At 38.5% G+C, this 24,005-nt stretch overlaps 3 protein-coding genes across 10 annotated transcripts in view; 2 read left to right on the top strand and 1 right to left on the bottom strand.

Annotated features, from left to right (window-relative positions):
- The first annotated feature begins 941 nt into the window (after positions 1-941).
- Positions 942-8,239, top strand: LOC146501084 (fas apoptotic inhibitory molecule 1-like). 3 transcript variants are annotated; one of them, XM_085135244.1, is made up of 5 exons: positions 942-1,080; positions 2,765-2,895; positions 3,031-3,259; positions 5,024-5,073; positions 5,562-8,239. In XM_085135244.1, exons 2-5 carry the CDS (start codon positions 2,782-2,784, stop codon positions 5,709-5,711), a joined length of 543 nt encoding a protein of 180 aa, XP_084991370.1. In that variant the 5' UTR covers positions 942-1,080; positions 2,765-2,781; the 3' UTR covers positions 5,712-8,239. The 3 variants fall into 3 exon arrangements, with proteins under 3 accessions (XP_084991370.1, XP_084991369.1, XP_084991368.1); XM_085135243.1 differs by having other exon boundaries at positions 943-1,080; positions 2,762-2,895; XM_085135242.1 differs by lacking the exon at positions 942-1,080 and having other exon boundaries at positions 1,097-2,895.
- LOC146501083 (protein mono-ADP-ribosyltransferase PARP9-like) lies at positions 4,446-13,635 on the bottom strand. 2 transcript variants are annotated; one of them, XM_085135194.1, is made up of 8 exons: positions 13,428-13,635; positions 11,224-12,128; positions 10,788-11,003; positions 10,425-10,640; positions 10,139-10,232; positions 9,478-9,962; positions 9,204-9,360; positions 4,446-9,114 (listed from the first exon to the last, which is right to left on the bottom strand). In XM_085135194.1, the coding sequence occupies exons 1-8, from the start codon at positions 13,633-13,635 to the stop codon at positions 8,819-8,821; spliced, it is 2,577 nt and encodes an 858-aa protein (XP_084991320.1). In that variant the 3' UTR covers positions 4,446-8,818. The 2 variants fall into 2 exon arrangements, with proteins under 2 accessions (XP_084991320.1, XP_084991321.1); XM_085135195.1 differs by having other exon boundaries at positions 11,224-12,138; positions 13,428-13,543.
- Positions 13,636-13,686: 51 nt separating this feature from the next.
- The window catches only part of parp14rs1 (poly(ADP-ribose) polymerase family member 14-related sequence 1), a 30,820-nt gene continuing 20,501 nt past the window's right edge, over positions 13,687-24,005 (top strand). For 3 of the 5 annotated variants that reach the window (XM_085135186.1, XM_085135184.1, XM_085135185.1), the window contains exons 1-2: positions 13,687-13,864; positions 13,967-14,067. In XM_085135186.1, the coding sequence (XP_084991312.1) occupies positions 13,687-13,864; positions 13,967-14,067 (279 nt within the window). Of the gene's footprint in view, positions 13,865-13,966; positions 14,068-14,636; positions 14,668-16,728; positions 16,984-17,456; positions 17,682-17,775; positions 20,010-20,246; positions 20,478-20,592; positions 20,815-20,999; positions 21,067-21,397; positions 21,548-21,791; positions 21,855-22,041; positions 22,219-22,652; positions 22,872-22,973; positions 23,589-23,763; positions 23,898-24,005 lie in introns of all 5 variants that reach the window. The other 2 variants (XM_085135183.1, XM_085135182.1) reach the window with 2 other exon arrangements.

Below are 24,005 nucleotides of genomic sequence, written 5' to 3'. Positions count from 1 at the left end.
TTGTTGCAATGCAGTGTTTTTAATAAATAAATAAATAAATAAAAATAAATAAATAAAAATAATAATTTTATCTGGTGATTAATCATTTGCATCAAAAAACAAACAAACAACAGAACTTTTGTCCAACTATAAAATACAACCTTCTTTCCATGTGTTATACCAAGTATTGTGCAAAAATCTTGAGCCACCAGTTGTTTCTTTATATTTTATTCCCAAGAAGCCAGACTTTCTTATCATTTTTTTTTACAGTGCTCAGTAGTTTATGTTGGTCTTTCAAAGTTATTTGCTGGAGATTGGAGATTTTAAATAACATTTAGGTACATTGTTACTAGCAGGTTGTCAGAAAATTTAATTTCTTTATCTGAATCTATAAAAAATGCCAAAGATATCACAGTTCAACAGACATAAAACAGCATTTTTGCACCAATAAAGTCATAAAGAGCTATTAGCTGAATCTTTGGCACACCTCAGCGTGGTGTGCAGTGTGTCTCAGTTATGTGCAGTAAGTGAAGCCGATGATCTTAAGAAATAAAGAAAACACACTGCCAATTCAGTAGTGTTTTCATGGATGGGCTTAACCAGAGCCTGGGCCTCTATGTTAATGAAGCAGAAAATATCATCGTTACAGAGAACAGAACAAAAGGCAGAGACAAAGAAAGAGCTCTGAATGTCCTAAAGAAGAACCCTGGAGAACTACTGCTGAAGATACTTAAAGAAATTACAAAAGTTCGGACTCTTGAATTTTATGTTTGCTATAATTGTACAAACTCTATTTTTGCACGACAGACTTTATTTCCAGGTCTGTTTACGTGGAAATAAAGTCTTGAACGATATATAATATATCGTTAACTTTTGCTCCTACAATCCTACAATCTAAACACATCTGGTACCTGCGCTGCTATTTCCGGAGTGGGCGGGGGGAAGCCTGCGCGTAGGCCGATTCCACGTTACCATAGTAACAGCATAGTCGCAGCTCATCTGTTGGTTGTCCGCAGGAGCTGTGGAAAAACTGCGATAAAGTGGTTGCTGGGCCATTTGTAAGCGCCGCGGAGCTGCAGGGAGCATCGCAGGACCGGGCAGGTAACATGGAGCTGTAATGGTGGATCGTATTCCACCAGATAGCGTTTGAGGTCATGCTTTCACAGCGCAGAAGATAACGTTAGCGGTCAGAGCCACAAATTGTGATCAAGCCTGCAGCAGAGTGCGTTACTATTGGAGTAAGACTTCCGCTTTATTTTCAAAATAAAACTACGTTCAATTCAATTTTATTTATATAGCGCCAAATCACAACAACAGTCGCCCCAAGGCGCTTTATATTGTACAGTATATCCTATAATAATAGATACAGAGAAAAATCCAACAATCATATGACCCATATGATAAAATTTTCTCATATTATTGTGAAATCAGAAATTGCGTCAAGCTGTAAATTAAAAAATATAAGTGCGTGAATGCTGATTTTTTTTATGTGTGCTGGTTAAAGTGGTTAACAGTCGCACTTAAGGGTCTTTAAATACTTAAAAAGAAATAATTAAGTGTTAGTAAGTGTTTCAATGTGAAGACAGTTTAACACAGTTTTCCCCAATTTTATTTTAAATTGTTTCTCTTACCAACCAGTTTAATAGTTTAAATATTCATTATAATATTTTTGTGCTCCTTGTGCATGTGACATCAGATGGGCGAGGCTATTAACATCATAGCATAATAACTTATATTAAAGAAACATTTTAAGGAAAGATTTTTCACTGTGTTAAACAGTGTAAAACATTAACCAAAACCACCATTAAAAGAAATTTTTAAAAAAGCTGAAACTGTAACACACTGAACACGATAGACGCGACCAGAGCTTCAGGTGTGAAAAATATCTCCCCTTTAAATAGCTGTCCAGACAGCACAAAAGTGTACATTATTTGTTGAATTGTGTTTCTTATTTAATAAGCACTCCTTTTAGAGAATAGTTGATGACGAGCCTGAGGTAGAAAAAGTCTCTTACGAGAAATAACCTTAATATAATAAGTTATATAACGTATCTAGATAGAGTTATGGTGTTATTTTCCAGGAATTTCATTTTTTTCATTTTTTAATACTAGTCACAATAATAATTATTATAAGAAGAAAGTAATTAATGACTTATTAATAGCTTATCTGTAATTATCACACTCTGAAAAGGCCTAGAAGTGGGCGATCTAATCCTCAGTACACACTGCAGTAGTTGCACATCCTTAATATCTGCACAACCTGTGCAGTGTGAACAACACAGTTTACAGTACAATTTCAAGCATATATATTTAATTTGTGTTATATACTGGGAGTTATTCTATTTCATAACTTTATAATATATTAAATTATTTAATTTAGTTTAGACAGTTACTGTTCTTCCTTCTTCGAGCAACTATAACCACACAGTTTCCTCAAGGTTTAATAAAGTATTCTAAATCTGATTCTCTTTGAGGTTTGACACCCGTTTTTCCACTTTTACTTTGAAAGAACAACCCCGAAACCGGAAGTTTAGATGCCACAAAGAGTAACATTGTAGCTGCGCTCTTTAGCCGTGTTTCTGTCACAGTTATAACTCGCTATTAATACTCTAACGTCGTAGCTGTAGTTGCTGTAATGAAGTAGCCGGGGGGATTCATGCCGGCGGGCTAAGAGCCGCAGAGATACGAGCATTGTTAGCTTTCATTTCTTTAACAGCAGCTGAGGTTAGCACAGGGTGTTAGCTGCCCTTGGTTTCTGTTCACGCTGTAGTTTGGTTCTCCAGCAGGTTCTGAAGGACTCACGATGTCTAATGATCTCGCTGGAGTGTGGGAGGTGGCGCTGAGTGATGGAGTCCACAGAATCGAGTTTGAACACGGGACCACCACCGGAAAGAGGATCATCTACGTGGATGGAAAGGTGTGCAGTCATACTGTTAGCCGGGGAAACACTGGACGTGTTTGGCTGGACTAATCTTATTTATTAATTTATTTGAGTTTATTTGAGTGTTTCTGAGCTTCATCAGCTCCTGTGATTTTCTGATTTATGCTCCAGGAGGTCCTGAGACGGGACTGGATGTTCAAACTGGTGGGGAAGGAAACTTTCAGCGTGGGCAGTTCAGACACCAAAGCCACCATCAATATAGATGCAGTCAGTGGCTTTGCCTATGAGTACACCCTGGAGATCAACGGGAAGAGCCTGAAGAAGTACATGGAGAACAGGTCAAAGGTCACCAGCACCTGGTTGCTCAACTTAGACGGCATTGACTGCAGAGTGGTCCTGGGTGAGCTCCTCTCAGTGTTTGTATCATTCAGCTCTTGTCCTTTGACTTCTGTTACTGTGACAGCTTATAATTATGATTTTTTATTCATGCAGAAAAGCTCTATATTCAAGATTCTGCAAACATTATGCAAAAAACCCCTCCCAACAACCCAAAACATAATCTCATAGGAGAAAAGATGCAACTTATTTTATAGCTTTAATAGGTTACAAAATACAAATATATATCTAAGATACATAAAGCTTAAATTCATCTACATAGTCAGTCAGGATAGATATAGACCTGATATTTAGCACAGTGTGATTTATGCCTCTTCACAGCCACCCTCTAATATTATGCAGTAGCTGAGCCTAAGCTCCTTACCTACTCTAAGCTTGGACCATATACAGCCGTGTCTGTGATCTAGGCGAGTTAATCCTTCACATAATTGTACTGCTTACAGTGGATCAAGTGGCAAACTGCCTTGAAAGCACATGTCGTAAATAACCACTGTGCATTGTCTGCATTTGTAACAGAGATATCCCAGCTGGGAAAGAATGGAGATATTAAACTAAACTTTATATTAAAAACAATCTCTGTGGTTTGTCTTTCACTGTATATAGTACATTTTGTACTATGCTTTATCCAGCATGTCTTGTTCAACTATTCACACACATTCATACAAGCACTTCCACACCTAAGTGCTTTCCATCTAACAGTCACACTCTGATGAGCACATCGAAGAGCAACTTGGGGTTAAGTATCATGCCTAAGAATGCTTCGGCATGTAGACTGAGACAGACAGGAAAATGTAAATTAATCCAGAAACACTTTGTTCAAAGGATTCTGGCAAGAAACAGTAAATACAACTTTTATTAAAAGTCAGGTTATCATGTTATATATCCATTACCCTGATGGTGATCAAGATAACTGTGGTTGTGATTTTTGCCGTAACTGAGCAGCCTGAATTTGGTTCTTGTTGAGAAACAGAAACAAACAAAGACTTGATTTATAGTAGCCAAACAGAGCTCAGCAACTCTTTGGAATAATATACAGCATGAACAGTATATTAGATTAGCACAAAGATAATATCTCTATGAAATGAACTCTAATAGGCTGTAATTGTGTGTAATTACTCATTTACTCAGTATGTAGCAGCCAGTGTTCTGCCAGTGGTTGTATTTTCCATTTTTCTTGTCTTTATAACTCAGTCTGTGCATAGACTCATGTGGTCCTGCAGGTCTGAAGTCTTTGCTCTTCCCTGCCTTCAGTGAAAGTAACTTTATTAACTCTGTTTAGTGTTTCACTGCAGAGAGCAGGTGAATGCAGATAAAGATGAAAGCAAACAAGGGTGTTGCTCAGATCGGACGTTGCATCGCCTTTCAGTCACAAAGTTAATGCTGTGGCTCTTTAACAAATGCCAGCTGTGGTTTTATAATATAATATAAAGCGCTATATAAATACAGGCCATTTACCATTTTTTTATAATGTCATACGGAGAATTCTGTGCTGGTGCAGACCATAAATCTGGCTCTTAGTTTGCAGAAACCACCTACACGTGATTAAATACGCAGAATAGATATGAGTCAGACTAGGACTGGAAACCACAAGACAATCAGATAATCTTTCTCATTCCAGCACCCAGCAACATTACACCTAAAGTTAAAGCTAGTCACTAACCTGCTCTCACGGGCTCAGCCGCTGTGTGTTGGCAAGTTTACTTACATTTTTTTTTTAATTGCTTATCTGGTAAATATTAATTTAAAAAATCTGTCTTTTTACTTGCAGAGAAAGACACCATGGATGTTTGGTGTAACGGACAAAAGATTGAGACTGCAGTAAGTAAAACACGAGTGACATAATACAGGTTGTTATTAGAGCAGCAGTTCCCTTAGTAACAGACCACTAGGGGTCTGTGACCCGGGGACCCTGTAAGAGAGATGGTATAAATCATAGATTCATTAAAGAGTGCTTATGTTGATGGGAGGCTTTCACATTAAGGATTAGGGTGTGCGTACTTGTTTTGTGTATTAATATTTGGTTTGGATATTGTCTTTGTGTTCGGATATGTAATTTTATCTGGGGTGTTGGTCTTATTATATTGAATAGTTAACTACAATTGTAAAACCATAAGTTGTTTACTGATGATTGTTTGTGTATTCCTGGTTGTTGTTTTATCTGCTCATTGCCTTTGAATATAAATTGATTGGTTGCTTGTGTGGTGCGGTGCATTTTTCTCTTTTGGGATATCGTATTGGATCGTTATTTTCATTTGGAACGGGACGCTTCCTTTCTTAGTTCACGTTTTTGCGATTTGCGCCTGCAGGGTGAGTTCGTGGACGACGGCACAGAGACGCACTTCACACTCGGAGACCACAACTGCTGCGTGAAAGCTGTGAGCAGCGGGAAGAGACGAGACGGGATCATTCACACGCTGCTCGTGGACGGCACGGAGATCGCCGAATGCACAGAGTGAGCGTGACTGCGCCTGGATGAAAGCAGAGATCTGGTTTTGTATCTGTGACGCCGAGTGAGGGCGCGAGGTGATTTAAAGCTGATGAAGTCGGGGACCAACTGAGAGAAACAGTGCATTGCTGCTGTAGTGTGCGGGGTATGTTAGCCATATATATACTGGTGAAAGCTGTCCTGTAAATAGCATAGCTGAAGACAGAAGCTAAGCTTGAGCAGTTTTAGAAGACCGAGGGCAGCTACTAATGCCAGAAACAAGCATTTACTGTCTCCAAATGTTCACACTGGATATTGGATGTGTACACTGGTCTTTATAATCATATTAACACTATTAATCTCAGTAATATCATCAACACGGGAGTCCAGATGTGCCACATTATTCTCTCTCAGCCAGGGTTTTAACACGAGCAGCTGCTTTTGAAGAAGTACTGTATCACACAGCCAAGCGTTACTAGTGAGCTGTCCCAGTAAACCCTCACCTCATTCTCTCTTACCTTAGCTTTCTTGTATTTTCAAATGTTGTGGAGTGGGAGGTTCAACAACAGGGTAACTTTATTCCTTGAATGTAGCAGTAGACTGGTTCCTGTTCTGGTGTTGGCCCGTTACATGCTTTGTGTTTCCATTGGTTAATTCTGTTGATATGAAGTGATTAGCTTCCAACGGCCTGCTGTTGATGTGTCAGAATATTTACAGGGTGCGTTGTTCTCAGTTTTCACTTAGGCATAAATCATTTACACAGCTGCAATCACTCACTGATGTCCAAACATACTTTAAAGACGTTCTGTTGTCTTTAGAAAGATCTGTGACTGTGTTGTGCTGTCAAATCATGCAGTAGTATCATAGAGTGTATGATGGACAAAGCCACTGTGATGTCACCCACATTTGTCAAAGCCACATTTTTGGACCCTTCAGCTGGCCACTGTGACCCTCTTAGGGTTTTTAAACCAGATGTCACAGAAGCGGGGTCGATCTGTCATTGCCCCCATTATCGTCTTTCTGAACATCATGTATTAGATATGATGTAAATGTAGTGATTGATACCACTGATTAATTAATGAAGTGTTTACCGAGGTCACAGCTCAAATGACAGAGGGCTCCTTTTCCACTGAAATCTGTTGAGTTTTTTTTCCTGCTAACTACAAGCACAGAAGTCGCCCCCTGCTGGCTATTAGAAAGAATGCAGGTTAAGGCATTGGCTTCATTTTACCAGTATGGAAGTCTATGAATAATACAGAACTTGAGCTAAAAATATTTTAATAAAATCATGGTTATTAAATATTAAGGATTTCTCCAATGTATGTGAAACAAATGTTTGGTAAGAGACGTTCACTAAGGCTGTACTCACCCTAAGAAAGCCGTGCCATGCCCGAGTATGTTTGTTTCCCATTTTCCAGTTTGTTTGACCAGACTGCTGCATGCTCCACCCCGGCAGGGTTACATGAGCTGCTCCAGTCCAGGTTCAGTTGGACTCAACATGTGCATGTTATGTGACCACTAATCGTGCACAAGTACTTACATGTAACTCCGGCAGTTGTTCAATGACAGCTGCCTGTGTGAAAATCACTGTGTTCAGCACTTCACAAATGTATAAGGCATATGAGAGGATGAAGTGTCACCACTTTAAAATGAAACTGGATGCATAAAATCATGATCGTCACTGTAGACACACACTGATGCACACTCTGAGCCCAGACCGTTAAGGGTGAATGCAGGCGATCAGTAGAGTGGTGACGAGGCGACAGCCATGATGTGTGTGAGTACATCCTCACTGTTAGAAATTGGAACCCAGATTTACTCAAACACTGAGCCAATCCAAACTGGGTTTAGGCATTAAAGAAAGTACTGTTGGTATTTAGAAAAAGAGCGCAGTGACAAGATGACATGTCGGATGACATTTGAACTGAGATTTTTGACCCTGCTGCATATATTTCTATGAGTTCCTTTTTTTGGTGCAAAATATACAGAGAATTCTTAAAGCTCACAAATTGATTTACTAATGTTTGCAACACAATTTATTGCTAATCCTGATAATATTTAATTCAGAATAAAACATGAAAATGTTTCCAATTGTTATTTTTGTGCTTGATATTAAAATGAGCTGACTGTGTGTGTGTTGGAAACATATGTTTTGTAAATCATTGGTAGAGCTAACCACACCTTTGAGCTCACATGCCGTTTTGCCCCATTTAGTAAATCTGACCAACTTAGCAAACTTCATCTGCTGATGTCTGTGAAACTGAACTGAAATGCAGCCGAAAGCTTCGTGAAACGGACACACTATTTGTTTTTCCTGTCAAACTGTTTCAAGGGTCAAAGGTGAAAATCTTTCATGCTCAGTACACTGTGACATTGTATAGTTATGATTACCTTCTCACTCTGTTTTTCATGTGTCGTGTATACAGGAATAATGTTTATACATGTATTTCATTTTGTAAGTTGTTTAAATTGTATTTTATTTCATTAAATTTGTGTAGTTGATCAGGTTTTGTTGATGAGCTTTAAGTAAAAAAAAAAATCTGGACACACTTAAAGCTTTGCTGTGTTTAATAGTTCTTTTTCCATATTTCAGTAAATGTTGTTACAACAAAAATATAAAAACAAAACATAAAATAAGTCCAGATTCCTCAAACAAACAACAATTTTTAATTTTATTTTGACATCAACACAGGAAAACTGTAACTACTCATGTCCATTATGACTCATTCTCCCATTCATCATGGAGTTCACCACCGCCATTATTATTTTATGGACAAGCAAAGCTAGATTAAAGTCTTTTCATATTTATTGCGGTATTTGCTGTTATAATCATGTCTAAATTTATGGAGTCATGAGATGCCACTAAACAAATGAACCCTTTCAATCTAAAAACTACAGTGCTGTTGATATAAAACACACATTATTAAGCTTAATCTTGATTTATTAACATATGATTGGTTCTACTCCTTGCAGTATTGCTATGATAAAATACATTTTGATAACTTGCTGCTGCCATTATTCAGCAATACATTATGAGAAAAATAAGCCCAGTTATTCCTTCATATTTTGCTACTAATATCCATTATATCGAGTCTATAACTGATACAAACATTTCTTTTTTTCTAACAGTAAATATGCTCATTTTGGATATCCATGAGCTTGTTTTTTCTCACAGGTGATGATGTACTTGGGCAGGGCTTGATAACTGCTAAATATGACAGAGATGTTAGACCCTCCACTCACACTGTCAAACCTATCTTGTGGATCTGTCCCTTTAGCAGGTGGCAGAATGAGACCTCGCTGACCTTTGGTGGGCGTCCCTCTCAGCACGTCAGCCTCCACAAAGTACAAATACTTATCCTTTTCCTCCTTCCAAACATCCATGGCCTCCTTCACTGTCCCAGCAAAGTAGATGCCTTCTCCATATTTTGGGTCTAGATCCAGACAGGAATAAATATGTTTTGTTACTAGGTGTGTTTTTATGATATTATCTGTAGCTTTGATATATATAATGTTAGCATACCTTCAGGTGGTGCACACTCTGCATGGGAACCAATCTGGCTAACCATCTCACAGAACTGTGCAGGTATGCGCTGAAACATTTTCTCAGAGGAGCACCCCAGCTGGTTTTTCTTGAGGTCAAACAGCTTCTTCAAGTTTGAGTTCTCCACTTTGTCCACCTAAAAATAGAACATTTCATTCTGAAATAAGGCACAAGGCTTATTTATATAGAGTAAGAAAGTAATAAAGCTTAATAGCATGAAAAGTTGAGGAACATTTTATGAAACATAATTGACCTTTAACATCCACAGACCAAGATTTCTAAAATCAGATATTCTTTCTTTGAACTCCCAGCTTGAGTTGTCCACTGTTTTTGTCTTTCTTTCGCTTTCACGTGGCACTTCAGCTAACAACTTGCACATTTCATCCTTTTCCTCTCTGACAAACTCCTCCTGGACATTGCAGAGCATGGCCTCCACCTGCAACGCAGCACCTACAACATCCTCAGCCGAATCCCCATCTACTGTTAGGCAGGCGTGACCCTTGGACAAAAACTCCTCACACTTAACACCCTTTCTGGTTAAATGAGAGAGCTGCAGGTATTCTCTTTCACCGAGGTGCTGGATGAAGTTGTTGTAGATAACCATGGGGCGAGGGGGCCTGCCGAGAAAGTGAGTGAGCCATTTTTCAGCCTCATGTAGTGATTCTTTAGAATAGCTTCTCAAACTGATCTTTGGAATTGGAGCTTTGTTGAATCTGAAGTCTTCTTTGTTATCATATGCTGGTGGAAAAGGCAAAAAGAAACATCCTTACTCATACCACTGGACTCTATGGAAACTCAAGCTTTGATATATATATATATATATATGCTACTTTTTTTAATACTTGTATCTTGACTAAGAAAGCTATTCATTTAGGACACATTCATTAGCCTTGCTGATACATAGCATTTCTGACCTTGCCTATGGGAGCTGAAGTGTTTCATTTCATCTTGTGTAATGCTGGTATGGGGTGTGTTATGCTGGAGAGATTTTATTTTTTCCTTGAAGGCCTGGAAAGAAAAGGGCATTAACAATATATTTCTTAGCATGCGACAATTTGCAAAACATTAATAACATTTCTCTTTGCTTTTTTTTGCAACTTATGCCTAAAAATAATCGTTGTTTAAAACATTACAGATCAGATATGGTAACTGACATGGTAATTTGAATCTAAATTCTTGAAAACATTTTTGAAATACAACCTGAAATGTGCCATAGTCTGAAGGAAATATGACAAAAAAAATGTCCATCTTCCCCCCAAATATTTTGGCAAACTCAACCACTGCCTCGGACATAATGCATGCAGCTTCTTTTTTAGTGAACCCAAGGTTTCCTGTGCCAATAGCAGGAAAGGCGACAGACTTGTGTTGACTTGCAGCTGCTGTCTGTAAGCATTCCAATACTGAATTGAAAAGAAACTGTAAAATAAATGGAGAGAAAGATGCAATTAGATTTGTGAGTCCAATGAGACTCCTTAACACTTTGGAGTGCATCATGATTACTATAATACACCAGACTTTCTATTTCCATCAAAATGATCCATAACGTATCAACTTATAATGTACCTTATGTGCTGCTTCTTTTCCATTATTAATGCAAAATGTATGATACACCTCTCTACACCCCAAGTTGTAGGCTTTTGTGACGATGATATGTTTAGTCCGAGGAGCATTTTCTATTTCATCTTGCATTTTCTGACCAGCTTTCTTCAACAAAGCTTTAGAGACCTGACCGACTTTCAGGTCTCGTTCCAGTGATGTTGTGTTTACAATGACATCGGTCTGAAAGGATACAAAAGATGCTTAGAAATAAAAAAATTATGCTAGAACAAAACTGTGGATTTTAGGTACTTTATATCTTCATAAATCCTAAAAATAGCTAACTCAAGCTCAATATACAAGAAATGATTGGCATGAAGGTAACGTAAACTTGTCATTCAACTAAAAAGTAAATAGCAATCAATAATAATGATTATTTTGAAGAAACAATACGGATTTTTACCTTCTGTTCTTCAATGTTATCACTCTTCAGTGCCAAAAGGACATTCCTAATCTGGATGGAAATGTTAGATGTTTTGGTAGCACCACTGGTGTGGGTTCCTGGTGCCTGCCCTTGCGGTGCTAACTGGTAGTGCTGGTGAGGGGCTAGAATCTTATGGCAGGCGTTCATCATTTCTGTGACCGTTGGCTCATCGTGGTTCACGAAGAGTATCTCTCGAGGAAGATTCCAGCGGGAAGAGGAGAATTCATAGTAGTCTCTCACAGTTGATACTATAGTTTCAGCACATTCTGACAGGGGGTAGTTGAACAACCCAGAGCTTATAGCTGGAATGGCAACAGTGTCCAGTTGATCTTTTGCAACTCTGTCAAGAATGCTCCTGATAGCCTGCTCCAACTGTCGTTTGGCTACTGAGAATTCAGAAGAACTGGGCTTAATTGACAGACATGGACCCACAGCATGAATTATCTTCTTGCAAGGCAGCAACCCAGCATTAGTGACAATTGCTTCTCCTGTTGGTAAGAGACCATGTTTGCGTATGTAATCATCACACTCCATTTGGATTTGAGGACCACCAGCTTCACACAGAGCATATGCAAGGCCACCACCATGATGAAGATTGGAGTTGGCAGCATTAACAACAGCCTTTACTGTGAAATTGGTGAGATCAGCCTTCCACACGGACACCTCAACACCTGCACGCAGCTTGACAGAAAACCTCTCCTCTGGGGCAACAGTCTGCCTCTTCTGCTGTCCAAAGCTCACATCACTCTCAAAATCCACACCTTTGAAGGCGGCCTCACATCCAAATTTTCTATCAAGGATATGACTCAGAGCAGATCTACTTTGTTTTACAATGTTGAGTGAAGATTCATGAAGAACAATATCTGATGTATGGGCCATGGTTCCTGAAGAGATCTACAGAAAGAGATTGTGTAGGTGAATCACAGAATGACAAGAATCACACCTCAGGGTTTTAGAATGAATCAGGACCATATGCACGGAGTGAGCATAAATGACACACCTTTAGCAAACAAATAATTGAAGCTGAAATCTATCTAAGAAGTTTGTACTGTTGTGGATTTAGTTAGTGCATTAGTATTATTTCACAATATTGGTCTATCAACGGTTTAGACTATATTTTTAGTGTATGCACATATATATTACCACTCAGGTCAGGGTCATTTAGAAATGTCCTTGTTTTTGAAGGAAAAACACAGTTATTTTTAATCTAATACAAGAAAGATTATAACTAATTACTTCATGGTCAACAGAGTCATTAGTTGGCCATTAACTTGACTGATCAGTTAGGCTCATGTTAAGTCAAAAGGGATGTTATTGAGAATGTCTTCAAATCAAATAGTAATTGCAGAGGAGTTATTAATCAAACCAGAACACCATAAATTTTATTAATAAATTAAAGTATAGGAAAGTAGGCAAGAAATTGATTACTGTTTAAATAAAAACACATTATTCAGCATATTATTGTAATTTTATTACATTACTTTTACTATATTACAAAAGTACATACAATTTCTCTGTACAGTATGTGTGGAGCCTGTGTGCAACTTTTATTTTCACTGGAAACACAACCACCAAAAACCCATTCACTCTAGGCTGCACACTTTGGGGTTAGTAGTAATGATAATACCCATATTTATTTAATACTTTCTACAGTGTCATCAAATCAAACATATTCTCCTTTGCGACGAGCAATAACTTGAAATGAAGGGGCGTAGGTTTCCATAAATTGCTGTTATACCTTCACTACAGTAGAGGGAGACAAAGACGAACAAATGACACTCTGACTTAGGGATTTTTTTTTTTTTTACCAGAAACAAAAGGTTGCACACCTGCATACGTCAATATAAACAGTTTATTGTGCTTAAATAGCGCTTGAAGTTTTTTTTTTTTAAATAAAAAATATTTTGATTAGTTTCTTAAAATAGCACCCTTACATGAAAAGAAGAAAATACATCTTTTATTGTTTCGCGTTTGTGTGACGTTTCACACAAACGGTCAATGTCGACTTTTATTCAGCGAAAACCCCGAAAACGTTGACGAGTCAACAAAACAAGTTGCTGGATGCAAATGACTAGCGAACCCTAATCGATTAATGATACACAGAAAAACCATTAATTTAAATGAATCATAATTTTAGTTTAAACAAATAAAGAACGTTTATTGCGCAGACGCCAGATACTCACCGTCGCACACTTTCAGCTGGAAAGTACCGAAGTGAAGGAGAAAGCGAAAGAATGAAAAGAGGGCGCGGACGTCTCCAAACTGCCTGGACTGCAGCCAAGTGTAAAAATGTGTTTTTTCAGCCCTTTCTCTGTAGCTGCACCCTGTTCTGAGCCAACCCTTCAAGGCCAAACTCAACAACACGCCAATAAAAACTGCGTTTCGTTTCATAGGAAACAAAAGTGAAACTAGTTCAGAGCAGACAGCAGCCGGCCTGCGAAGATGGCTGGCGTACACTCCTATCCTCTGCTCGTTGAACTCGAAGAAACCAACATTCCCAGATTAAAAATCAAGTTAGTGAAATACTTTCAAAGTAAGAAATCTAACGGTGGTGGCGAGTGTGAGGTGGAGTATGAAAATGGCAGCAGGACAGCGATGGTGCGCTTCCGGAGAGAGGAGGGTAAGCTTGTCACAATAAAGTCGTTTACTTTATTTAAGCAGCTACAATATCATTTATTATCAACGGAGTTATGTGGTGACATGTGTTTGTGCTGTGTCACAGATCAGAGAAATGTTCTGGCCAAAGAGTCGCATCAGATCAGTTTGGAAAAGGGCGTTTTGAAGCTGACGGTTCGCTTACCCACGGAAGAGAAACCATCACAGGTGCGAAAAGTTTGTCATGAATCATTTATCAACAGCTGTTCTGTTCTGTGTACCTCAAATCTGTTCTTATATTGACGATGCTATTTATGAGATAAGGTTTCACTGTTGATAGTACACCGTGAAACCTGCGCGCCTCTAATTTCTGTCAGACCGTCCTGTTCTCAAAAGGAAATGCGAGAATATTCAATTCCTCAGTTTTGTGTGACACTTGAGCCCCTCTACAGACTCCAAATTATCAGTCAGTTCCATTAAACGTAAATCTGACCATGTTTATCTTTTACTGGAAGTCATGTGACTTTATAAAGCTAAAGCTGTGCTGCACACTGCTTCTCTTCCTGTCATGCGGATACTGTAAAAGTCAAACTCACTGCTCGGAAAGCATTACTGGGTGCGGTTTGCTTGACAAAGCTGATAATGAATTTGTTTGCATGAATTACTTTTTGGACCAACAAATATTTACGGCGCTTACACACACACACACACACACACACACACACACACACACACTCGCTTGCTATAATTCTAAACAAATGTGACTAACGTGTATTTTTTGTATTTTCTTTATACAGGAAACTCCGTCTGATGAAGATAAGAAGAAATGTAAGTACTGAGTGAAGTGAACAGAACTGTGTTTATAACCACTAGTGTAAGATCAGGAAGTCCTTTCACTTGTCCACCCCTATAGTTTATCTACTTTTTAGTATACACCACTGTCCACTTTATTAGGTACACCTTGTTAGTATCCTATTGGACCCAAATTCTGACCCTAACATACAAATATCATCAGATTAATCAGACATTGCTACACTTTCAAAAAAAAATATTGTCCAGTTTTGGTGAGTCTGTATGAACTGTGGCCTCAGTTTTCTGTTCTTAGCTGACAGGAATGGAGAACAGTGTTGGTCTTCTGCTGTTGTTGCCCAGCTGCTTCAGTCTGTGACATGTTGAACTTTTCAGTATCCCTCAGTTGTAACAAGTGGTCTGACCATTATCCTCTGATGGCTGAGATCACAGAGCCATTGCTGCCCCACAGAACTGCTGCTCACTGCAAATTTTCTCTTTTTTGACCATTCTCTATAAACCCTAGAGGTGGCTGTGTGGGAAAGCCCCACAGTTTCTGAAATATTCTGACCAGCCTACCTAAACACCAACAACCACAATATATACTAGAAAATCTCTAGGTTACACTCAGCAGGCTAACTGTGCCAATGTTAGCTATTACTGCAGTAAATGATGGTTGTTGTACATCTGTCACTGTCACTACCCGATCCGTACCGGAAACCCGATCGGTACCCCGCATGCGCGAAAGGTGTCAACTTCCGGTCGTAGCGTTTTACGATAGTTATGCGTCAGAGTATCTGTTAAAATGTTAAGAATAATAAGTATATCTTAAAATGTTTGCAATAATGAAGCATTTCAGTACAATGTAGACAAAAACGAAAAATAAAAAAATAGTTACGGATCGGGACTCCCCGATCCTTACTGCGCAAGTGCAAAGTCGGACCGTACTGTCACTACCCGATCCGTACCGGAAACCCGATCGGTACCCCGCATGCGCAAATCTTACGTCACTTCCTCTCTTTGCCAACATTGCGACACTCAATATATTTGAATGACACGGTTAGCGCCCAGTTAGCTCCTAGCATTTCTCAACAGCTCTGCCTCCTTTTCGACTACCGGGACATTTAAACAATGGATAATCCGTATCCGCAACAAATTTTTGCTTTTCTCCTCAACAGAGAGCGTTCCCCGATTGAACAACAGCGCCGTAAAATAAGAAGAATGGTGCCTAATTACAGAGTTAATAATACAGACTTTATAATATGTCACATGAAGATTCAGCAGCCAGATGAAGTGTTTACTGGCAATTGACAGTGATAGCGGACATCATCATCACTATTCCAACAATCCTCACACTCGACTATCACTAAATCAAATTTAACACACATTTGTAATGACGCCAATTCAGTTTACAATAGGGTTCATTCGCTCGGTCAGCAGGTGGCAGTATCCTCGTTCACTGGGGAGTAAAGTGCCATTAAACGAACAGAAGAAGAAGAAAACATCTGCACATGCGCGGTATGGATCGGGTAGACCCGATTTGTACGGTCCGACTTTGCACATGTGCAGTAAGGATCGGGGAGTCCTGATCTGTCATTATCTTTTTTTTTTTGTCTACATTATATTGAAATGCTTCATTATTGGAAACATGTTAAGAGATACTTATTATTCTTAACATCTTAACAGATACTCTGACCCGTAACTATCGTAAAACGCTTCGACCGGAAGTAGACACCTTTCGCGCATGCGGAGTGTCGCTACCCGAGCCGTACCGGAAACCCGATCGGTACCCCGCATGCGCGAAAGGTGTCTACTTCCGGTCGAAGCGTTTTACGATAGTTACGGGTCAGAGTATCTGTTAAGATGTTAAGAATAATAAGTATCTCTTAACATGTTTCCAATAATGAAGCATTTCAATATAATGTAGACAAAAAAAGTCAATATTAATGATTATTCTTATTTTAATTAATTAATTGATTAGTGTGAGGCAATAGCTGTGAGTGAAACACCAAAATAAGTAATTAAAATATAAGTGTTTTTAGTCTTGCACTATCTAAAAAGTATATGTTTGTTACACTTGGCCACATTTGTCTTTAACAGCAGATGTTGCTGCAGACAAACAGGCGAGTGCTGATCAAAGCAACCCGACAGTTCAAACAGAAACAGAAGGCGGAGACGATGATACAGCAGATAAAGAGCCATGTTCCACCTCGGCCGTTTTAGGGAATATTCTTGATAATACCACCCAGGAGTTCTTGGAGATGCTGGTGGAAAACATCACAAAGTCTCATGACTTCACTTTGGAATTCTTTCCTGACATCTCCTCTGCTGTGGTGACTTTCCAGAGTGGAAAAGGTACCCATTTCAGAATGAAAAGTTCTTATTTATGATATGATAATATAAAGTTTAACCGGCCGTTTGATGCTGAAATCTGTATTGCATAACCAGGTCCAACACTCATTAACATAAAACAACATAAAAATATGCCACAAATGTAATAAAGGAATTTTCCAGGACAATGTGGCCATTTTATTTGCCTGAGCTAGAATGACAAAGTTTTCTTGCGCACTAATGCACAGGATAGCAAAGCAACACAGACTACTGGTAGTGTAATGTTGTGCCAGCAATATATATATATATATATATATATATATATATATATATATATATATATATATATGTGCAATATACCTTGCTAATTATAAATGTGCTGATACTTCATTCTGAAAAATGGGTGTAATCATTATTAAATCAACAAAGAAGATTTATCCTGCAGAATTTTTTTTTATTAAAAATGCCTTAAACCGTTTTTAATCTCTATTTCACAGAAAATGCTAATTTTGTGGAAAAATGCCCCCAAAACAAAATGTTCACCAAGAAGGGATTTTCTGTTCAACCTCTCGAAGTCCCAAAGCAAGTTCTAGTTGACGACATTCTACACTTCAGTGAAGAAGTTCTTCAGCTTTATTTTGAAAATGAAGGTGGGGATGTGGAAGAGGTCTTCCTTAATGAAGCGGAACAGTCTGCTGTCATCACATTTAAAGATCATCGAGGTAATTTATTCACACTACACTGTATGTTCCTGCAAACCTACAGTTATAACATGTGTGAATAATAATATACAGTATGTTACATTATTTTTTCCAGCTGTTCAAAAAATCTTCAAGAAGAAGCATTCCATAAAAAAGGAAGAAATCAGAGTTTATCCTTTTTATAAAACTCTGGGCGTGGCCCTCTACGGCAAAGACAAACCTTCACTAAAACTTCCCGCTGCCATCTCAGAGCCCATTGACAGTGCTGTCCTCAGATACCTAGCTCAAAATAAATCAGCAGCAGAGGCCATTTGCAGTGAAATGGACAAACACTTCTGCATCGTAAACCTCGGCCAAACCACTGTGACCTTGAGTCCTGTGTCTTCTTTACTAAAGCAAAAGGATGCCAAAGCCATCATCAAAGAATGGACCGATACTGTGAAGCTAGCATTTGCACAATCTGCGTCAAAGTTCAAATCTGTGAAGTTCTGTCCAGATTCAGATGCATGGAAAGAGTCTGAGGAAAAGATCAGAGAGATGTTGCTGAATGAAAATGTGATTGTAGTACCTGATAAAGACAGGGGTGCTTTATCAGTAGCTGGTCTTGCTAGTGATGTCAACAGACTGGAGAAATCTCTTTCTGAAAATATTAACAAGATTGCAAAAAAGATCCACAGGGAGAAATCAAGTAAAACCGAAGAGATCAAAGTGTCACCATCAGTTTTCCATCTGCTGTGTCAAGATGGCCTCATGGACAAGCTTCTACTTGTTTATCCAGAACTCAAATTGTCACCAGAGAGTCCTAATCTGAACATAACTGGCTTAGGGGAAGAGATTAATGCAGCAAGCAAAGTTATATTTGATGCAGTACTTGCATTAAAACGACAGAATCTGGAAGTAGATAAATATGTGCTTGAACTGTTGAAGGATGAGCAACAAGAGGAGCTTACAGATGCTCTCCTCACATCTCATCAAATAAACGCAGCATTTGAAGTCAGTGGAAACAGAGTGCAGCTCCTTGCTGTTTCTGACAGAGATCTGTCTCATGCTCAGGACCATCTAGGCCAGGTGTTAACATCTCAGTACATTAATGTTGAAGACAGTAATGTCCTGAAGAAGCCAGAGTGGCAGCAGCTGGTCAGTCACTTAGAGCAGGCTAACAGTAAGCCATGCAGAACTCGAATCAACACAACTGCTCAACAAGTCGTGGTGTCAGGCTACAAGGATAGAGTCATAAAGGTTCAGCATCAGCTTGGTGTCTTCTTAACACAGAACGCTCACATCGAAGAAACTGTTGTGGTCAAAGCTAATGCTGTCGTTAAATACTTGGAAGATTTTAACACATCTTGGATGGAGAAAGTGAAAGACAAGGTGAGAGTGTCCTGCAGAAATGAGGCCATCTGTCTGAGTGGATCCAGAGTGAATGTGACACATTGCAAGACTGTGGTTGAAGGTGCCGTCTCTGCTGTAGTCTTTGACAGTCTGAATGTCTTCAAGTCTGGAATGAAGAAGCTCTTCCAGGAAGATGAAGCTTATTTTTCCACAATCAAAAATAAAACTGGTTGCCTGGTCCAACTGGTCAATAAGCCACGTGGTGGACAAGACAACGTTAAACAAGTACCAACACCTTTATACCAACTTATGACACCTGAAGGCGTAGAAATCGCTGTTTGCAAGGCAGATATGTGCAGCTACCCAATGCAGGCAGTTGTGAGTCCATGTAATCAAGACTTGAAACACAGAACTGGTCTTGCAGCAGCACTTTTGAAGGCTGCCGGCCCTCAGTTACAAGATGAATGTGACAAAGCATTTAAAACCAAGGGTCAGCTCAAGCCAGGAGACTGTGTCATAACAAATGCAAGAGGAAATCTTTGTTGCAAAAAAGTCATCCATGCTGTGGGACCCAAGTTTGAAAAAGATAAACATGAAAAAGCTTTGGCTCAGTTGAAAAAAGCTGTTAAAGGAAGCTTAGAACTCGCTGAGGCCCACCGATGTGTCTCAGTAGCTCTTCCATCTATTGGCAGAGGAATGCGCTGCTTTCCCCTCAAGCTGTGTGAACTCACCATTGTTAAAGCAGTGAAGGAGTACTGTTATGAGAACTATGATGACATCATCTTGCAGAAGATCCATTTCGTGAACAATGATGACATTGCTGTTCAGGATATGGTGGCTGCTGTCAGACAGGAGTTTGGAAACCTCAGTGACTCTCATTCTCAACAAACTCCTCATCTCACTGCTCCCACACAACCAGTATCACAGCCTGCTGGATCTGACCTGTACTTAAATCATGTGCAGACCAAAGAAGGCGTGGACATTGTTCTTAAAAAGGGAAAAATAGAGTTTGCCATGGTAATTCAGATTTGTACTGTTATACCTAATTAAGCAAATAGTTACTTTGTCTGTTTCAGACAGGAACACAATGTGCAAGACTATTTAGCATTAACTATTAACACATAGCTATAAAGTCTCTTGATGTCTATCTAATCTTTGGGTTTGAGCTTCTTTTGTTCTTTTTATGTTTTGAGGTGTTTTTATATTGTTAGACATGTTAAATATGTACTCATATTTATAAAACTTTTTTTGTAGACGGAAGTGATTGTGAACACTGTATCTTCGGACCTTAATCTGGACAAATTTGCAGTTTCCAAAGCCATCTTGCATGCAGCTGGACCCAAACTTCAACAGTTAATAAATGCACAGGGTGCTACTGGAAATGTTGGTGAGATCATTGTTACTGAGGGCTGCCAACTAAAAAGCAAAAAAGTTTTTCATACAATTGCACCTCACTGGGATAATGGACAAGGCACATCTGAAAAGGTAATGTACCTCACAGTATAAGGTTAAAGAACCTGTTTGATCTAACTTTGATGGTCAATGTCATATTTTTAATTAAATGTCTTTAAACAGATAGTATTTATTCTTTGTCTTTCAGACTTTGAGGGGAATCTTTAAGGACTGCTTGGACAAGGCAGAAAGTAATAATCTAACCTCCATATCCTTACCAGCCATTGGCACTGGAAATATGGGTTTTCCTAAAGATCTTGTAGCCTCTTTGATGTTGGATAATATTTTAGAGTTTAGCAAAAAGAAACACCCCAAGCATCTGAAGAAGGTTGTGATCGTACTTTACCCCAGTGATACAAAAACTATCCAGGTAAGAAAAAATCACAAGCTTTGAAGCAACAAATTCTCAGTGCTAACCAGAAATGTTTTTGAGCATTTTCCACCAGTGAAATCTCCCGACATCAGCACTGTTTGCAAAGCTGTTATTGAACTTCAGTTTTGGTGTAATAATTGAATGTTTCAGTCAATAAAATCTCTCTTCTTTTCTGTCTGCAGGCTTTCAGTGATGAATTTCAGAAGAAGTTTCCCAGCGCCTCAAGTGGTTCAACAAGTTCTACACAAGGTAAAGGCAGGCAACACTGTTTGTAGAGAGTAAAAAAAAAGTTGTCAGAAAAGTAAATACTCAAGTAAAGTACAGATACCTGAAGATTCAACATATGTATAGTAACCACGTATTTGTACTTTACTACTTCCCACCTCTGCTAAAAACAATATATTTTCTAAGAACTATAACATAACGCTGTTAAAAACATTTTGTACATTTGTAGTAACTGTTGAAATACACTATATTTTTTCCATATGCTAAGTGACAATTATATCAGTATTCAAAATTTAGAAAGTGTACTATTATAGTTCTTTTTAGCTGTTAATTAGTTCTTTTTATTAATTTCCAGGAGGCCCCTTCTCTAAAATCATCTCAACCTCAGACATGCACGAGACTAAAATGGGCAATGTGACTATACAGGTAGTAACAGGAGACATAACCAAGGAGACCGCTGATGTCATTGTCAACTCCTCCAATGAAAACTTTACTCTTAAGACAGGTTAGTCATTGCATGAATGACAGTATTTGAGCTGTGCAAAACATTAATGGTGGTTTCTCATTGTTTTTTTTCTGCTTTTAAACTAAATGTAAATATTTAGGTGCTGTATAGAGAATAATATTACATCAAAAATTAATCCTGCATCTTTAAAGTATTTGTATAAAGAACAGTCCACCCACAGTAATAATGATCCTTTAGATTATATGTATGTATTCAGTAGTGATGTAACATTTGCCTCCTCCAGGAGTGTCTAAAGCTATTCTAGAAGCAGCTGGTCCAGCTGTTGAAGTGGAATGCCGCAACCTTGGTAAGAAATCACTTATAATTTTATGATGCTATAACTCAGAAACATTGGCTACAATATAACAGTCTTGTTTTCCCAATAATAACATGGAAGCTAAGTATTAGCAGAAGACTGCCAAGAAAGAAGTATGCCCTTGTACATACTTACATAATTATTAAGGTTCTTTAACATCTCCCAACTTTGCTTTTAGGTGCTGAGCCCAACCAGGGCATGATATTGACAAGCCCTGGTAACCTGAAGTGTAAAAAGATCCTCCACTTGATTGGACAGACAGACCCAGTAAAAATCAACAAGACTGTGAAAGAAGCAGTCCAGTTATGTGTGAAAAGCTCTTTCACCTCTGTATCGTTTCCTGCCATTGGGACAGGTGAGATTTAGAAAGTGTTTTGTCACTGACAGGTCACATATCCAAATGCTACATTTATAAAGGCCTTCTTAGCACATAGGGTGCTGAATAATCCTCTAATGTCATCGGGTTAAGCACTTTTCCTAAATACATGACATATTGCCCACTTACTATATTGACTTGCTCACGAGAGGGTGTTGTATACCTCAATATAGTATACCTTTCATTGCATTTCTTGTCTTAATTTGCAGGCAACCTGTGTTTAGAAAAAAAGTTAACATCTAGAAAGTCTATGGAGAAAATTTTGTGTGACCCCTGACAATTTAGATTCATGGTCACACTGATATTTTTGTTTTTACAATAATTAATTATTTTACTGTCTATGTTGTTCATCCCAGCAGTCTTTAATGTATGATTACTTTTTTTGTTTGTTTATTTTTTGTTTTGTTTTTTAGGTCAAGGCAATGTAAAAGCAAGACTGGTGGCTGATGCCATGTTGGATGCAGTGACTGATGTGTTGAGCCAAAACACCTCCAGCCCCCTGACTACAGTTCGCATAGTTATTTTCCAGAAACCTATGCTTAAAGACTTCCACAGCAGTATGCAACAGAGGGAAGCTGCTGATCCCGATTCTAATGATAAAGGAGGGTGGAGCTGGCTCAATAAATTCAGATGTAAATACACAGAACAAAGTAATTTTTGGTTTCACATTCTTATATCTTTAATCAATTTCAAATGTTAAGTTCTAATGTTGTTTTTGAAATTTGTTCTTTCAGCATTTTTTACTGGTGGAAGTGCTGACAAACCAAAGAATGACAAAGATTTTGTCATTGACAGTCTGAAAGTGGAGGCTACTTGCTTCCACATTTGCGGTGACACACAAGCCAACGTTGACTCTGCAAAGAAATGGATAAATGACAAGATATCCCAAGAATATCACAGCATGGAAATTGGAGACAATGCCATCCATAGTTTCTCTGATGCAGATCGACAGAAAATTGTTGACATGCAGAAGACCATGGACATCAGCATAAAGACTGTGAGCAATAAGCGCAAAGCCACAATCACTATTGAAGGACTCAGCAGGGATGTGCTCAAAGCTAACACTGAAATCTATAAAATGATGAGCAGGGTGAGAGACGAGGAGGAACTAAAAAGGAAAGTGGAGCTGGCCAGCGCTGCAGCAGACTGGCAGTATCAGCAGTCTGGGTTCCAGTTTCAGAGTTTTGATGAAATTACCAACTTCTACCTCGAGGAAGCACTGCAACAAAATTTACAAACTGTAAAAATTACATTCAAGGGTCAAGACTACACTGTCAATATTCCAAGAGGACCTGCCACCGACAGCCAGGGAAATATCATGGAGATAAAGAGAATTGACAAGCTAAATGGTATTTTAATGATAGAAAGAGATTCAACCTTGTCAAAGTAGTAATAAGAGATCAGAAATCTGTTAGTATTTGAAATTTAGCATGATTTTTCTTACTAGTAGATATTTCAGTGCTTTCACTACTGAAAGCCTCTGCTCAAGAGCTAAAAAACTGAATTTGTTTATTTTGTGACTAGATGATCTTCCTGAGCACTGGGATCCCATACAACCTAACGTCACCAGTCAGGCTTTCCAATTACAAGCTGGGACACAGGAGTATGATGAAATTCAGAACCTTTTCAAGGCCTCGTGCAACAAAACCATCATCAAGGTAGCATAAATTAATATTTTTTTAAAAACATTTCAGGCAAATACATTTTCTGTGCTTTATATTCGGAACATAAATTCAGAGCAGAATTTAAAAAATACACTTTTCTTT

This window comes from Neolamprologus multifasciatus, chromosome 16 (assembly GCF_963576455.1).
Source record: "Neolamprologus multifasciatus chromosome 16, fNeoMul1.2, whole genome shotgun sequence".
Classification (NCBI taxonomy): Eukaryota; Metazoa; Chordata; class Actinopteri; order Cichliformes; family Cichlidae; genus Neolamprologus; species Neolamprologus multifasciatus.
This window is presented reverse-complemented; position numbering and strand designations above follow the sequence as displayed.

Coding starts and splice junctions, on each gene's coding strand:
- LOC146501084 (XM_085135244.1), top strand. CDS start 2,782: ATGTCTAATGATCTCGCTGGAGTGTGGGAGGTGGCGCTGAGTGATGGA. Junction 3,260..5,023: donor TGACTGCAGAGTGGTCCTGG/GTGAGCTCCTCT, acceptor TTTTACTTGCAG/AGAAAGACACCATGGATGTT. Junction 5,074..5,561: donor GACAAAAGATTGAGACTGCA/GTAAGTAAAACA, acceptor TTGCGCCTGCAG/GGTGAGTTCGTGGACGACGG.
- LOC146501083 (XM_085135194.1), bottom strand. CDS start 13,635: ATGAAACGAAACGCAGTTTTTATTGGCGTGTTGTTGAGTTTGGCCTTG. Junction 11,004..11,223: donor ATAACATTGAAGAACAGAAG/GTAAAAATCCGT, acceptor GTATCCTTTCAG/ACCGATGTCATTGTAAACAC. Junction 9,115..9,203: donor AGAGTGTGCACCACCTGAAG/GTATGCTAACAT, acceptor GTCTGGATCTAG/ACCCAAAATATGGAGAAGGC.